This window comes from Otolemur garnettii, unplaced genomic scaffold (assembly GCF_000181295.1).
Source record: "Otolemur garnettii isolate 467f Iridium unplaced genomic scaffold, OtoGar3 scaffold00078, whole genome shotgun sequence".
In the NCBI taxonomy this organism is placed as follows: Eukaryota; Metazoa; Chordata; class Mammalia; order Primates; family Galagidae; genus Otolemur; species Otolemur garnettii.
This window is the reverse complement of record NW_003852473.1, coordinates 8,692,633-8,710,489: the sequence shown is the minus strand read 5'-3', so window position 1 is coordinate 8,710,489 and position 17,857 is coordinate 8,692,633. Positions and strand designations below refer to the sequence as shown.

Below are 17,857 nucleotides of genomic sequence, written 5' to 3'. Positions count from 1 at the left end.
TCAAAAAAAAAAAAAAAAAGTGTTATTTCTGGGCCATCATTTCTCTAAACTGGCTCTTAGAACACATGCATCAAAATCAATGCAGGGTTGGGGGTTGGGAGTGGGACTGCTTATTGGGGGGGAAAAAGCAGATTCTGGAGGCCTGGAAATAGACATTTCAAAAAGACAGAGATTCTGATTAACAAACGTTTGAGGATGTGCACACAAGAAACATTTAGGAATTGTTAACTCCCTATTATTGTAATAGTAACCATGTTCTAGGATGTGCAGGCATGAATGCAGAGGACACTGATACCACCTGCATGTCATTCTAGAAGGAAGAATAGAAATTATCAGGCCACTTTTACTTTGCATTTCACATGGACAGTGCTGTGAATTACACAAAGTCTTACAGATTGGATCCCACATCTCCACACCTGGTTCGATGGGAAAAGAGTGGGAACAGCTTTTACAGACACTGTGGGAAAGCTGAGTGGAGTGGTGCCCAGCCTCTGGATCTCTGTGCCAACTTCTATGAGTTACCATTTTGAATGTACCGAGTGTGCTGTGGTGATAGACCTTTTATTGCAGGGACAAGTAGAAAATAATTCAGTCCAGTTACTGGGCCACGTTTTTCTGGGTGTGGTCTTTCTGCCTGTTTGTAGTCTCTCCCCTCCTATCCCCATCCACCAAATTATTTCCTCTTTTATTTTTTTGTCCATAATAGGTGTCTATGTAGTTCTTCTCTTCTTTTATAAAGAGAAGGTCGACTTTCATTCCCAAATCCTCCTTTTTCCACTTCGTTCTAGGAACGTACTTCCATATAGACTAACAGACATGACTTCAAATCTATGGCCAGGAAATTTTTACTCCAATACTTTAGACATTCTTTTCCCTTTCTACAAGTGGACGTGATCCCTGGGTAGGTGTGAGGCTGAAAGTGTGTCTCACCAGACCTCAGGATGTGTGGGCACGTGCAAGTTGGGATTATTTTGCCAGTCAAATCAGGAGGTAGAGAAGTAATAAACGGCAGTGGTTTCTCAGAGGTAGTGAGGAGATGAAAAAGAAAAAAAAAATTCTGTCTTCGCAGTCCTCACAGTTGAATGTGAGGAGTATCTGGAAAAGGGGGAGGGGGTAGAATCCTAAAGTTGGCTGTGAAGGAATTCCTGAGTTGCTCAGATTTGTGTATCTCCTCTATGCGATGATACTCTGGCTTCTCCGTTGGCAGTACTATATGCAAAGGTCCCCTTTCGGTGTATTTTTGTTTTTATTGATTACTTGGTAATTTTGCCTTTTCTGCATTCTTACCCTAATATACCTAGTCTTGGCATTACAGATTAGCAAACTAAAGCCTAGTAGTTGTCTGTAACTAACTTTTAAGTGGATTTGCTCTCTTGAGAAGCCTGCTGCCTGTTGGGCAGGGTGAATGGCAATGAGACTTGGGAGACCTTTCTGGTGCCCACTCCATTTTCATTTATCTTAAGTCCTCAGGGTAAATGAAGAGTTGATTTTTGAAAGCAAAATCAAGAAGTGTGTTCGGTAAAATAGTTTGTTTCCATGGTACGGTGTGTTAGGGGTGAGAGGCCCCTATGGTGCAGGTGGAGAGCAGTCTGCTATTCCCCAGACCATGACATGGCGACTCATGTTTATGGCTGAGAGAACAGCAGCCCAGGGTGCCCAGCCTTCCCACGGTCGCTCAGAGGTGTTTACTCATCCTCGATGAGAGCCACACACCAGGGCCCAGGAGAGGAACCTGTGTGTACTTGTGGGTCCTTTGCTTTTCACACACAAACATAAGACGGAAAGCAGTGGCTGTGGGAACAGGCGGGGCTGCAGGACACTCACTCTTGTTACTTTCCCAGCCTCCTCTGTGTGGTTTAGGTAAAGCAGAAACTAGAACTGTAAGTTGAACTAGTCCTCTCAAAGCCCGTTATTAGCTCTCAGCCACTGGACAGTTTACAGGATCTTTTATTAGTAATTAAAACATTTTTATAAAATTAAGTTGATTTTGGAAGACTGCTGGTCCCTGGTTGAGAGATAACTTCCAACAGACACTGGGGTGTTTGACTGAACAGCCTTCAAGATTGGAGAGAAAGTGACACCAGGCAGATCAACTGTGATTCTGCATTTTGTGGAACATTTGGTTCATTTTTCCCCATTTCCATGTTCACCCTTGACTTTCTTCAGTAGTTCTAGGCTGAAGCTCCTTGGTTGTTTCCCTCTTGCCTTTGGATTTTTAGTGCAAGTTAAAAGAACTCAGCTAGTAAACTGCACTGGGATGTTGCCAATAAAATACCTTTAGAATAAAAAAAAATACCTTTAGAATGTTGTCAAAGGCTTTGTTTTGTGGCAGATGCTTTTACAAGGCGAGGAGGAGCCAGCCCAGAGAGCAGTTAGAAGGGATCCTCTGTGGTTTGCTTTGTAAACCTATTAAGGCAACAAATAATAATGCCTGTAAGTGTATCGAGTAATGACATGCTGGTAAAGCTATACTTTATTACTACTTGTAATACAGCTTTCAGGTGGGGATGTTTTTAGTGCTGTTTCATTAGTAGCATATGAATAATGTAAAGCAGAGCTTATGAGGAATACAGTCAATTGTGTTGTCTGGTTAATAATTTCAGTGCTGTTTGCAAACTTGTCCTGCTAGAGCATGACCTTGAATTGTAAAGCAGAGCACAAATAAAATAGGAAATGCATATTTGCCTGGGGACCTCTTCATGGATTGCTGTGAAAACTCTTCCCATCTTGGCTCTGCTTTTTCGGGGAGAAGAGGCCTTGTGGCCTGGCAGATGGAATGTGAGTGGGATCTGGAGAGGAAGAGTTCACAAGGTTTTATTTACCCCTTTTCTGTTCTCAACCCCCTGCCCCTCACCCATCCCACCCTACCCCTGTTAGAGCAGAGAAGGCTGGGGAGAGAATGGTGAGCTACCCGCTTTGACACTCAGGGCCCCAGTGCATAAGGGCCACTCTGCTAAAGCACTCAGGGTCAAAGTGGGTTAAGGGCCACCTTGCTTAACACTCAGGACTCCAGTGCCTAAGGGCCACCCTACTAATCATTCAGGGCCCCAGTGGGACAAGGCCACCCTGTTAATCACTTAGGGCCACAATGGGTGAGGGCCACCCTACTAATCACTTAGGGCCCTGGTGGGTGAGGGCCAGCCAGCTAATCACTCAGGGCCACAGTTGGGGAGGGCCACCCCGCTAATCACTCAGGGCCATACTGGGGCAGGGCCATCCCAGTAATCACTCAGGCCACAACTGGGGAGGGCCACCCCACTAATCATGCAGGGCCACAGTGGGGCAGGGTCACCCAGCTAATCACTCAGAGCCTCAGTGGCGCAGGACCACCCTGCTAATCATTCAGGACCACTGTGGGGCAGGGCTAGCCTGTTAATCATTCAGGCCACAGTGGCGGAGGACTACTTGCTAATCACCAGGGCCACAGTGGTAGAAGGCCACCCCTCTAATCACCCAGGGCACAGTCAGTGAGGGCCACCCCTCTAATCACCCAGGGCACAGTCAGTGAGGGCCACCCCTCTAGTCACCCGGGGCACAGTCAGTGAGGGCCACCCCTCTAATCACCTGGGGCACAGTCAGTGAGGGCCACCCCTCTAATCACCCAGGGCTACAGTGGGGGAGGGCTACTCCTCTAATCACCCAGGGCATAGTCAGTGAGGGCCACCCCTCTAATCACCCAGGGCATAGTCAGTGAGGGCCACCCCTCTAATCACCCAGGGCATAGTCATTGAGGGCCACCCCAGTCAGTGAGGGCCATCCCTCTAATCACTCAGGACCACAGTGGGGGAGGGCCACTCACTAATCACTTGGGACCACAGTGGGGGAGGGCCATGCCACTTAATCACCCAGGGCACAGTCAGTGAGGGCGACCCTGCTAATCACCCAGGGCCATAGTGGGGAACTCAGTTGTTCCTGCTAGTAGGAATGGACTTTTTTTCCTGTGTTGTCTCTTAATGAGAAATCTTCCTTTCTGATTCTTATCTCTACAAAATTAGTAGACTCTACTACTGTTCGTCTCACTGGTCTGTGTTTTACCTTGGAACATTTAAAATGAAGTTTACATACCCTTGTTCTAATAAGGGGAAAACAAGGAGAAATTTTTACCCTCAGCAGGGCTATGGAGAGGGTCCCCCTAGGAGTTACACTCCCCTGTTGCCTGCCACCTTTCCTGGGAACTCCTGCTTGCATTTGTTATTGGGTGAAATGAAGTGCGGTGCCCTTCACTCTGTGAGGAAGTGTAGGGGGCTCTCTAGTGCCCTAGTGGGCCTGAGAGAAAGTGGCTGGGCCTTGATGTCCTTTCCAAGGACTTCGTTTTAATCTTGCTGTTGCCATATGCCGGGACTCTTCTCTGTAAAATCATAGAAGCGTTTGTCACTATTGTTGATTGTATCTATGCCGGTTTGCAGAGCTTTGAAGTTATAGGGTCCTGGCCCCATATGCCGAGGGTGGCAGGTTTGAACCCAGCCCGGCCAAATTGCAATGAAAAAGATAACCAGGCATTGTGGCAGGTGTCTGAGGTCCCAGCTACTTGGTAGGCTGAGGCAAGAGAATCGCCTAGGCCCAGGAACTGGAGGTTGCTGTAAGCAGTGACAGCATGGCACTCTACTGAAGGTGACAAAGTGAGACTCTGTCTCTAAAAAAAAAAAAAAGAAGAAGAAGATTTAATCTCAGTATTCATTTAAATAAGTTTCACTGACTAGGTGGTACTGAACGTTTTCATTTGGAGGCCAGGTAAATTATGTTTATAGTTTGGGTGTACAGTGGTGAAGTTCAGTATAGTAATGAAGTTGACTTTGGAGAGCAGGGTTTTGAGACCCTGGGAAATCCAGTGTTACTATGAATTTATGAATGTTGAATGTATGAACCACTTTTGGGTTTTTTTGTTGTTATTTTTTCAAAGGTTGACTTCTTAGACCTTTTCTTTTAGGCCTCTACTTAGTTTTTTTTTTTGAGACAGAGTCTCACTTTTTCACCCTGGATAGAGTGCTGTGACATCACAGCTAACAGCAACTTCAAACACTTGGGCTCCAGCAATTCCCATGCCTGAGCCTCCCAAGTAGCTGGGACTACAGGTGACCACCACAACGCCTGGCTAATTTTGGAGATGAGGTCTCACTCTTGCTCAGGCTGGTCTCGATCCCATAAGCTCAGTAAGTCCACCTGCCTAGGCCTCCCAGAGTGCTAGGATTACAGAGGTGAGCCACTGCGCCGGCCTTTCTGCATAGTCTGAAATCACCAAACACTCAGGATGCTTCAGTTGTGGGGCACTGCCTGGTTCTGTGCTGAGGTATACACAGAAGCTCAGGGCCAGAAACAGGACACAGAGCTGCCCCCCCAGCTCTGGTGCACCTGTGCATTATTCATTCTGCATGCCATTGTCTCCGTAATTAGGAACAGAAATGCCTGTTCTCTTCACTATCATTGTGTTCATGCCATCCTACGCAAGTTCTGGCAACTACATGGAGTTTGACAGAGGTTTTTTGAACTGAACAAAGCAACAATTGAGTTCTAAAAACTGGAGTTGAAGGTTGTATTACAGTCTTCTCTCCTGGTACCTGATACCTTGATGGCCTTAGAGCTTGCATTTCTTTGCCCCTAAATTTAAATCAAGGTCTTTTAACAACCAGGATAGGTCATCATGCCTGTTGTAAATGGATTCACCAACCTCCTCTAACCATTCCTTGCTAGTCACTGAGAGTTTTGAATATTCTCCCTGCATTCGTCCCCAGGATAATGGTGACTATCTAGCTCCAGAGCTTTTTGCCTCTGATAATGCGGTTTCTGTTGTTTCATGTAGTAGTTGGTTGTTTATGTATCTTATTTTAGAATCCTCTGTGTGATTTTTAATTCCTCATAACATCTTGCATAGTAAATATTTATTGAATTCAATAAACCATTAGCTAGCAAAAATACATTATATATTTACACAGTAAATACATAGATTTTTTTAAAAAAACATTTAAGCCTCAAAACAATAAAGTAGATAATTGGATAAATATCTCAATTTTACTAAAATTGAGGAAAATTGGATTTAAAGAAGTTTGTCTTATATGAGAATTAAACCCAGGTCTTCTTACCCCTGGTGCCCTTATAAGTAGCAAAACAACTTCAAAGAGGGGCCTTGGAAGAACACTTGGTTTCACATTGCAAGGCGGATTGTTAGCTGATGCGTTACTTCTTGATGATTTGAAATGGCTGAGTGAGAGGATGGATGGTGGGGACCTAATATTTATGAATTCTATCAGCAGCTCAGAGTTAGTTCTAGGCGGTGGTTTACTTTAGGAAGATTTCATCCGGAAGGTTTAGTCGTTGGGCAGTTTGTTTGGGTCACTTGCTACTTTTAAGGACAATGGCTGGGCCAGACTAGAAATTCTTGAAATAAAGCCAGTGTCAGAGAGATGGAGAGGATCAACTTCCAGAAAAAGAAGGGCTGGTCCTTGGATCTAGAGCCATTCAGGACATTCAGAGCGTTAGGCACACAGCTTTCTAAGGTTTCCTAGAAACTGGGGACACGTGACAGGTAATTTGGGGGAAAGTTGGGACAGGTTAATGATGGGAAGGTAGACACACTTCCTTATTTTCTTTTTCTTCCTTTTTTAAAATAATCACAATCTAGTTGTCTTGAAGATACTATATTTTCAAAAGAAGGATAGCATTGCCAAGCTACAGTATAGGAACCTATCTTGGAAGAAAAAAATGTGAAGAGCAAAACAACTAACTTGCTTGTTTAAGAAACTATGTAGTTCATTTGGCCTCTGTGGTAAATGATTACACTATATTAACCTTTGTGTTGTTCATACAGTATTTTTCTTTAGGTGGCACAATAACATGGTTGTTAAGACATTATTTGCCAAGGCACTCTGCTAGGTACTTGATAGGCATGTCACCTCTGAGTCCCCAAAACAACCTTTGGAGGTAACAGTTTGAGTAAAGTGCTGATCAGAGGTGGGTTTTTTTGTTTTTTTTTTTTTTTTTAAGTGCCTTGCCTGAGGTCATGCTGGAAAGTGGGAGAGTTCCGATGCAAAGCAGAGGCCTCCTTGGGCCTAGGCCTTTGTAGGATGTGGATAGGAAGAAGTTACAGGTTACAGAGGCTGGTATGCCCTGGTTGTTTTGATACAGGGTTCTCCCATTCAAGGCTGGATAGGGGAGCCCAGTTTTTCTAGGCCTGGGCAATTTCCTGAAGGGAACTCCCTGACCTTTGCCCTTAGTTGGAGGGACTAACATTCATTCACTTGTAAAGATGCTCATTAACACCGAGTACTTGGCTATACCCTTTGACAAAGGAGTCCCACTTGGGTCTTTCCTCCTGCCAGTGGCTCTGGTGCTTTTCACTCCTGTATTCCTTTCTATTTAATAAATCTTATCTTACCACTGATCTGTGGTCTGTGAGTTCATTCTTCGAATTCCTGAGACTAAGGACCTCCTGCAGAAAGAAATTCTGGTAACAGTTTCACCTCAGCCAGCAGAATGTGCCTGTAGTGCTGTACCTTGCTTCTGAATGGACATAACACCTTAAAGGAAAGAGTGCGCAGGCGGCATTTTAAAGAACAACAAATCTTACTTGCAAAGGAAAGTAAAATTAGAAGCAATATCGATCTAAAAGTAAGAAGAATTGAGGCCTGGTCCTATTGTTCCATCACCTGCCTGCTGTTTCCTGGGCTGGTCAGTTTGTTTCCTGGGTGTCAGTTTCTTGAGACCCATCCCACCTCAGTCCTGCAGTTACTGACATTTCCACAGGATTTAGACTGTGCCTGAAAGTGCCTTCTTGTCTTTGTTTATGTTACCGGAATTTCTGTCTTCAGTAGGTCCTTAGTATCCTTAGTGTTCAAGGAATGAACCCATGGACCACAAGTCAGTGGTAAGGTAGGATTTTATTAGAAAGGAATACAGAAAAGCTAAAAAGCACCAGAGCTCCTGGCAGAGGAAAGGACCCAAGTGGGGAGTCTCTGTGTGGGCTCCTTAGCTAGGGATATTAGGTCTTGAGAGTTACACATGGCCAGGAAGTGGCAAACAGAAACACGTTTTCAACGTTAATGAGTGTTATGGACAAGTGAATGAATGCAACCCCTCTAACTCAGGGCAAAAGGTCAGGGCGGTCCCTTCATGAACTTGCCCCGGCCTAGGAAAACTGGGGTCCTTTGCCCAGCCTTGAATGGGGGAGCCCTGTATCATTTATACGTCTGCATTCCCTTAATGAGACCATCAGGTGGTTGTGGGGTAGAGAATGCATCTATTGGTCATTGCATAGCATGATGTCTAGAAATGATATTCTTCCAAATCCAAATGTATGTGGAACAAAGATGTGCTCTAAGAGATTTATACTTAGTTACTTTGGGGCAGCTTATTAGAAATCGCCTTTTTTTTTTTTTAAATTTCTATTGAAGTGAAATGCATATAACATAAAATTAATGTTTAATTCCCAGACATTAGTATACTTTATACATTAACTGTTATGCAATCACTGTCTATCTAGTTCCTAAACATCTTCATCACCTCAAAAGACTCTCCACTGAGCATTTCCTCCTCAGCCTGCAGTCCCCTCACCCCAGCACACTGCTGCCCCAGCTCTTGGCAACCATAAGTCTGAGTTGCCTGTCTGTAGATTCATTTATTCTGGATATTTCATATAAGTGGAATCATAGTATGAGTGACCTTTTGGGCCTGCTTTTTCTACTTAGTGGAATGTGTGCAGGCATCATCTGCGTTGCAGCATGTGTTAATTACTATGTCATTTCTCTTTATGGTTGTGTGATCGTCCCTTGTGCGTGGATGCCAGCCTCACCCACTTCCCTTGTGACTACTGTAAGTAGTGCTGCTGTGAACATGCCTTTTTACATGTGCTTGAGTGTCAGTTTCCAGTTCTTTTGGGTAAAGAACTACGAGTGGAATTGATGGGTCGTGAGGTAAATTCTATGTTTAACTTTTTGAGGAAATGTCAAACTGTTTTCCACAGTTTCTGTATCATTTTCTATGTCTACCAACATTGTACACATCTCTCATTTCTCTCCAGTCTTGCCAACACATTACTCTCTCTGTGTGTGAATTTAAGCAGCCGGCATAGTGGTTTGATGTGCATTTCCCTCACGACAGGCCATACTGAGCATCATTGGTATACGTGCAGCATACCTCCTTTGGAGAAATGTTTAGTCAAGTCTCTCGCCTGTTTTTAAACTGGGCTCTTTGTCTTTTTATTGAGTCATGAGCATTCATTGTACATTCTGGATATAAGTTCCTTATTAGATATATGATTTGCAAAAATATTTTTTCTATTCTATAAGCTGTCTTTTCAGTTCTTTGGTGCATAATAGTTTTTAATTTTGATAAAGTTAGTTTATTTTTTATTTTATTACTTGTGCTTTTGATGTCATATCTAAGAATCTGTTGACAAATGTAATGTCACAAAGGTTTACTCGTGTTTTCTTAATTTGACTTAATTTTTGTATAATATGTGAATTAGCGGTCTAGGTTCATTCTCCTTGCCTATTTGAGGTGGATGGAATTTTGATAGGATCTGTAGTTCACTTTTATTATTATTGTAATTTTAACAATAATATTTTCCATTTCATGCCTTTATTTAGGTCATTTTGGTTCCATTATTTAGGTATCGTATAGTTTCTTTCAATAATATTTTGTAATTTCATTTACTCTGTTAGTTAAATTTATTTTATTCTTTTTGATGCTATGTGAATGGAGTTAAGTTTCTTACTGTTCATTGCTGATGTATAGAAATACAATTGACTTTTATTTGTTGATATGATTGAAACTTTACTGAGTTCTTGTAATTTTTTGTGGGATCTTTGGAATTTTCTATATATTGGATCATGTCATTTGTGAATTGACATAGTTTTATTTCTTGATTTGAATGCCTTCCTGCCTGCCTTTTCCTTTTTTCTGTTCCTTTTCCTTTCCCGATTGTTCTGGCTAGAACTTCTGGTGCACTGTTGAGTAGGGGTGGGTAAACCAGGTATCATTATTCTTTTTTTTTTTTAATTATTTTTATTAAATCATAACTTTGTACATTGATTCATTTATGGGGTTCAGTGTACTGCTTTGATACACAATGTGAAATGCTTACATTGAACTAAGTAACACATCTATCACAATTATACTCATTTCTTAATAGTTTTGAAATGTGCCATTGCATCGTGCACATTAGGTGAGGCCCCCCCCCCCAAATACTCTCCCTTGTCTCATATCCCCCCTCCCCTGTCTCTCCTCTTCCCTTCTACTTTATGGACTATAGTTATGTTTTGCCATTCATATGAGTGTGTAGGTGATTATATATTGATTTCATAGTAGTACTGAGGATACTGGATACATTTTTTTCCATTCTTGAGATACTTTACTAAGAGGAATATGTTCCAGCTCCATCCAGGTAAACATAAAAGATGTGAAGTCTCCATCTTTTTTATGGCTGCTTAGTATTCCATGGTATACATATAGCACAATTTGTTAATCCATTCATGGGTTGATGGGCACTTGGGCAGTTTCCATGTCTTGGCTATTATGAATTGGGCTGCAGTAAACATTCTGGTGCATATGTCTTTGTTGTAAAATAACTTTTGATCATCTAGATATATACCTAGTAGAGAAATTGCAGGATCGATAAAATGATGGCTAGGTGCCACGAAGTAGGTGGCAATGCCTTAACCATATATGTGTTGTCAGGCCCGAGGGCCTCTTCCATCCTTGTCTAGGGAAGTGCTAACCTTCTCTCTTTTCATACAACAGGGTATCATTATTCTTAACTCTTTTTTCTTTTCTTTCTTTTGTAGAGACAGTTTTACTCTATCACCTTCAGTAGAGTGCCGTGGCATCACACAGCTCACAGCAACCTCCAACTCCTGGGCCTAGGCCATTCTCCTGCCTCAGCCTCCTGAGTAGCTGGGACTACAGGCGCCCACCACAATGCCCAGCTATTTTTAGAGACAGGGTCTCTCTCTTGCCCAGGCTGGTCTCGAACTTGTGAGCTCAAGCATTCCACCTTGTTCTTATTCTTAATGTTAGGGGAATGCCTTGAATCTTCACCATTGAGTAAGATGTGAGCTGTGGGTTCTTTCATCCCACTAAGTCAGAGTTATCAAAGCATGCTCCATAGTCAGGAGCATCTGTACCACTTGGGGAGCTCATCAGAAGTGCTGATTCTTGGGCCCCAGTCCAGCATGGTTGGCCCAGCAACCTGCATTTTAAGAAGCCTCTCTTGCTTCTGATGTGTTCTCAAGGGGCACAGTGTTTGGGAGCCCTTGCAGTAGAGTTCAGGCTTCTTTGAGGTTAGGGTCTGTGCTTTATTTTCTCTGTTTTCCTTTTAGTTCTCTCATGGAATTAATCAGTGTTGAATAATTAGGAAAAAAATTTCAAGGTTGACCAACATACCTACATGCCATCTCTTAGTTTGTGTAAAGAGTCTTGAGTCACTATGAGTAATTGCAGATTTATCTTAGACATTTATGAGATTCATTAGAAGACCTCACATTTTTGTGTTCAGTCTTAGACCTATGGCAGACAGCTTAAGTATATTTTTATTTAGACCATTTGTTCTAATAATTAGTTTTGCCATTCTTGTTGGCTTGCCTACTAGCTATGGCCTTATCTTTACTGTTACTTCTGCCAGCAAGAGTTGCTCTTCTTTAGCTATTTAGACTTGAGAGTTATTTTTATAGTATATGCTGGATTTATCACATCATTATTTTACCTTTGCTTTATTTTCTTACTGATAGTATTTTTTTTTTTTTTGAGACAGAGTCTCACTATGTCACCCCCAGTAGAGTGCTGTCACATCACAGCTCACAGCAACCTCAAACTCTTGGGCTTAAGCAGTCCTCTTGTGGGAGCCAAACTAATTAACTCAAGTCACAAGTCAAGCTACCTCCTTTTGTTGTTTATTCAGGATAATAGGCCGCCACATACCAAGGACCTTATCATACCTAGGTGTTACAGCCCACATCCTGACCTCCTCCCCTTCGTCCCACTAGCCCCCTTGTGCACTCAGCCCACATCCTGACCCCCTCCCCTTTCTGCACTTGCCACTCTACTCTGCACTCACCCCACTTGCGACCCCCTCCCCTTTTTGCACTCATCACTCTATTCTGCACTCGCTCCACTTGTAACCTTTATCCCTTCCTTCTCATTCGCTCACTTGAGACAAAGAAGTCTCGTCCCTGAGCCAATCAACCCTGAACACGACTACCCTGTACCTGTCAGTTTAGGACAGACATGGTTTACCTACCAATAAGGGGATGGGGTGGGATGGTCTAATGGGAGGGAAGAGAGAGAGGTATAAAGGGACCTTCTAAATAGTCTGTAAGGGCTGTTCCTGCTTTTTCGTAAAGGGCAGCCCAGGCTCTGAGCTTGAATGAATAAAATTCCTCCTGCCTTTGCAGCGATGTTCGGATTCTCAGAGTGGTGTTTGAATTGAGTCTGGGGGTTAACACTCTTACCTCAGCCTCCCAACTAGCTGGAACTACAAGCACCCACCACAACGCCCAGCTATTTTTTTGTTGCATTTGTTGTTATTGGTTAGCTGGCCCAGGCCGGGTTTGAACCCAACAACTTCTGTGTATGTGGCTCCATAACTACTGTGCTATGGGAGCTGAGCCAATAGTTTTCTTTTATGTTGCTATGATGTGATCCCAGCCCATTTACATCCTTTCTGAACAAGATGTTATTTAAATTACTAAGATAAAAATGTAATCTGCTGCTGCTAAGGTCTGTTGTTGACAGGTAAGAACCAGTTTATAGACAGACACAATAATAATTTCTGTTTATTTACTACCTATTTACCAGTTAGGGGTGCTCAGCTTATAAAAATAACATTTAAAATGTCTAAAGTTATAGTATAACTATTTATAGCTATTCTAAGACTTGTTTAAATGATGATCTATGCCTTGGATTCTCAGTGTCAACCACTTTCAGATTTCTAAACCTCATTTGTATGTTAACCTGGTCAGTCTAGTTCATCTGCTCCCAAGTGGGTGAATATTCTACAGAGGCTGCTTGGATGTCTTAGCTCTGGGGATCCCTGTGGTAGGGAGGGGCAGAGAGCGAGGTGCAGTGGTCCTCCAGCCTTGGGAGGCTCCAGCTCTCCTTGAACCTGTGTGGTCCTAAAAACACAGTGTTACTGGCTTTCCTTCTGTGCCCCTTGGATGTGAGAAGAAAGTCAATGAATTGTTGCATTAATTACTATTGTTTATATAGGTAAGCTACTCCTTGGCCTTTCTGGTTTAAGATTTGCTATAAGTAAATGAAAAATCAATTCATTAACAAATTTAAGCAGAATTTTAAGATGTTAGGTTTTGTATTTGCACATTGTATTTAAATTTCTTAATGACTGTAAATGGTCTTAGTTCTTGTTTCATTGCATAGTTTGTTCAATGAAAATAAGGAACTCTTGACTGTTAAAGTCACAGCTACTCTTGAAATCAAGACCTTGAAGAAAACATTTTCTAGCTGTAAATCACATTTCCCAAGGCAATTTTTTTTCATGGATTTTCATTGCTCTTAGCTTTCTAGTTGTAGCTGTAGAAATTGTGCATGTGACGTTTTCCTTCCATCTCTAAAAGAGTTTATGTGTCTCTAGATGAACTTTTTAATTAGTTTCTACAGAAACCAGTTTTTTAAAGAAAAACTCAGGCCCCCGAATTCACAGTATTTTTGAGGGATATGGTTGTGTGCTTTTGTTTTCAATTTATTCTGTCTGTGTATATACATCTTCATAGACTTACCTATATGTAATGACTGGATTTAATTAAAGGGAGTTCCAGATACCATAAGAGAAAGTTTAATAGTTGAATGATTTTTCAATATAGTCAAGGAGGAAGTTGGTTTGTTAGGAAGATTGTATGGCTTTTTTTTTTTTTTTTTTTTAATGAGCCATTGTTGGTGGCTTGAACAAGAAGAAAACCTTATTCTACCATATTCTCAGGGTGTAACCTTTAAATCTTAATTTGTCATGAGTGTCATTAAAGAAATCAAAGGGAACCTAGTTCTAAAAGTTTAGGAAGAGAATTTATGTTTTAATTAAGGAAGGATTGGAGCAATGTCGGGACATTTTCAAACACAAACTGCTGAGCAGAGATAGTATACTAAACTCACTGGGGAATCAGTGTTTCAGGAAACAATACTTTTTTTCATACTACCATTGTGAATGAGATTTTATTTTGCTAAGCTTTAAACTCCTGAATGCCTGTATGAGGCTTACTCTGGAAATGGGAGGAAGCGTGGGGTTCTAAGGCAAAGCTGAGTTTGGAAGCCATACTGTATGTCTTGAAATGTCCTTTGAAATGGTTTTGATGACCGTGACAAAAGGAAGGGGAAATAAGCATGTTAGAGTTATTTGGCTACTCTTGAAATCAAGACCTTGAAGAAAACATTTTCTAGCTGTAAATCACATACTTGCCCAGCATTCTTTAAAGCATTTTACACAAATGACTTTAACAGTTTTAGGGTCATGTCTGGGGTTAAGAGACTGTTTTCAGAGACATTTTAGTGATTAAAAAGCAATATTTTATTGAGGTGCTAGTACTTCTGTTCACACTCTGTACTGTGAAACATTCTATTTTTACCTAATGAGAAAAGATTGCCCCTTAAGCCATGTACTCATTGATTTTATGTGTTATGGAGATAACAACTTAATATGAAACAACTTAAAGTTACATAAAAGGAAAAAAAAACAACAAAAAGCTAAGAACAAAACTATAAAAATTTTTACAAAGAATAATTATGTTTGGTAACATTTTGATGAGGGAATATTACACCATGCATTGTTCTAAGTACTTTTACATGTGTTACCAAATTTAACCTTTAAAAATTGACACACAGACACACCGCTGCCCCCACTCTGCTGCACAGAGCCAGAGTCTACCTCTGGGTCTCACAGATGGTGCTCAGGGTGGGGCTAAAATCTTTGTCCATGATTTCTCTGTGAGTCACTTCAAATGAGAATATTAGGTAAATGCCCCCACTGTCTTGATGGCTGTGATAAAAATGCATAGCTAACAAGAAAGGCAGATCTGGAAACCAGTGCCTTCAGTGGTTTGTGGATGTATTAATTTAAATTATACATAAAAATAAAATTGGGTCAGTCGTTTTAATGCCATTCTCTTTTTTTGTTTTAAATTATTGCCAATGTATTAGCACACAAGATACTGCTGTGGTTGTGAGATGATCAGTCAGTTCAGTGACTTGGTTGTTGTCCAGAAGCTGCAGTGAACTTGGCTCATTTGGGATGCTGCGTGAATGTTCTATGTCTTTTCTGCCCTGCTCCCATCATTTTCCCCTACACTTGCAGACCTTGTTCACAGGCATGCCAGTGTCCCTGTCCCTCTTCCCACCACGGGGCTCCTGTGAAGTACTCACAGCACTATCAGGACGTGCATTGAAAGGTGCATTGTGCTCGCATGCAAATGCAGCACTGGGTGGCAGAGTCTGCCTTCTTCTGCCTTCTTCTGCCAAAGGAAGTGTTGTATTTCTTTTGCTTTTTGTTCCAGCTGAGCAATTTTCATTGCTGGCAGCACAGCACACTTTAGGAGAAAGCAAATAAACAACATAGACTCTTGGAGCCGGGAAGTCGCATCTCACACTAGAAACTCTTAGCTTTGGTTTGCTATGTGGGAGGTGGGTTTCTGAAGGGACACTAAAACTAGTCCCTAGAAGGTTCTTGCACTTCTAGGGAAACCATTTAATGTGAGCTCTTTGGGAGGGCATCAGAAGTTGATTTTGATATTATGACAGTTTTTTTATAATTAAATATTAGCTCCAAATTATGTCTCAGGTAACTTAGTGCTAACCTCACAACTCATTGTTTGTCTTAGACATGTAATGAACATTCATTGAACTTAATGTTTTAAAATTAACCTCTTATTAACTTATGCTTTACTTTGAAATAATCTGAGTAAATTTGACATGCGTATTCCTTCTTTAAAAATATCTATTTTTTCCCCCTCTGTCTTACAAAAGACAAAATAAATCTAGTTAGAGTACTTTAAAGGTTTCTTCTACTTCAAATTAATGACATGGTACAGTAATGTATTGGAATAATAATATAACTGAAAATTATAAACCCCAAATCTATAGCTGCATTTTAAACCAGAATAAACACAGTTCAAAGTTGATTTGTTTAAACATTTATCAAGAATACAGTCTTTTAAAGGTAACAACTAAAAAAATAAAAGAAACCTATTTGCCCTTTTAAACTACTCTTAACTGAACAGTCTTGGTTTCTAGAACTCAAAGCTTAGGAATCATTAAATATTTATAAAGATGTTTTAATTTGGAATTTTTTTGCTTGTTTATTTTTTGTTGGTTTTCCTCAAGTTGTACAGCTGGAGAATTCCTTTTCATGGCTTCAGGTTCAGCTTTAAGGCAGTATATACCAATTCTTACAGAGAAAATCATCAAACTGGTTAATTACCTTCAGTTTTGATAGTATGTATGAAATATTAACGATTATTTTGAATGATGTATGTTTCCTCAACTTTTAATATCTTACTCTTATCTCTTCTAGGACCTGCTGAAGTGCCCATGATGTCACCCAATGGGTCCATCCCTCCCATCCATGTGCCTCCAGGCTACATCTCCCAGGTAAGCCATTGGATGGCCTTTTCCACTCACTATAGACATGATCCATATTTCAACAGAATATACATTAGGGTTTCAGATGCTTATTCCAGAGTTAATTTTGTTAAAATAATGTGAGAGTTGCTGTCACTTTTGTGGCATCACGTAGCATTTCCTGTGTCTTGCCACTTGACCCTCCAGAGGATCAGAGAAGGGGAAGCATAGAAGGTACCAGTCTGTCCTCTGCCACACCAGGCTTCATACATGATCATGGGTTGTGACTCCTTCGAGGAGTCTCCTGCTTTCAAGATTTCCTTCCTTATATACTGATGGTCTCCAATCTTTTTGGCACCAGGGACCAGTTTCATGGAGGACAGTTTTTCCATGGACCAGGAATTAGAAGGTTGGGAGGATGTTTTAGGATGGTTCAAGCACATTATATTTATTGTGCATTTTTATTTCTATTTTATTACATTGTAACATATGTGTATGATGAAATAATCACAGAACTCACCATGCAGAATCATTGGGAGCCCAGAGCTTCCTTTCCTTTAGGAGATGGTCCCAGTGCTGGCATCACTGCCTCAGCTCCATCTCAGACATTAGATACTCATGGTAGCCACAACCACAACCTGGATCCCTCAGGTGCAGTTTACAGCAGGCCTTCTGCTCCCATGAAAATTGAATGCCCACCTTGATTAGTCAAAATATCAAAGGCAGTATTGTTTACATAAATAGGGTCTGCCCTCCTTTATAGCAGTCCATTTCTTCATCATGTGGCACACCCGGGGCTTGGTGAGTTCCTATCCTAAGTGCAGCGTGAAAGCTTGACTGTTTATACCTGTGTACTTAACGTTTCTCTGAACTTTGGTTTTCTCTTAAATAAACTGATGATAGTAGCAATTTCAAAGGTGTTTTCAAAAGGTAAAAAGTTTTAAAGTATAAAGTTATATTCCTGTACTTCAATGAGATAGAAAATTTTTTAAGTACCTGGGGTATAGAGTGTCCCAAAAGTTGCCCATAAAGTCACCATACACAGGCAGAATGGGAGATTGTACTTAGATGCACCTTTCTTTACAGAATATTTATTATAATATTTTATAAGAGGTGGCCAACATGCAGAGAATATTTTGTAAAATTTTGTAATAAATACTTTGTGAGGAAAGGCACAGCTAGCTACAATCTATTTATGTATGGTGCATTTATGGGCAACTCTGGGACATCCTGTGCAGTGGATGTCTCTGTATGTCTGGCTCTGTCCTGGCCGAGCACAGTATGCAGCTCTTTGTTTTTCCTGCATGCC

At 41.3% G+C, this 17,857-nt stretch overlaps 1 protein-coding gene and 1 non-coding gene across 3 annotated transcripts in view; one reads left to right on the top strand and one right to left on the bottom strand.

The window, feature by feature from the left end:
- FNDC3B (fibronectin type III domain containing 3B) overlaps positions 1 to 17,857 on the top strand; it is a 371,182-nt gene that overhangs the window by 186,041 nt on the left and 167,284 nt on the right. For both annotated transcript variants that reach the window (XM_023515748.1, XM_003794293.3), the window contains exon 4: positions 16,502 to 16,578. In XM_023515748.1, coding sequence (XP_023371516.1) covers positions 16,502 to 16,578 — 77 coding nt within the window. The remainder of the gene's footprint in view (positions 1 to 16,501; positions 16,579 to 17,857) is intronic.
- LOC111726759 lies at positions 10,606 to 10,731 on the bottom strand. The gene has a single exon (XR_002774460.1). It is a non-coding gene; the product is annotated as a U6atac minor spliceosomal RNA (small nuclear RNA).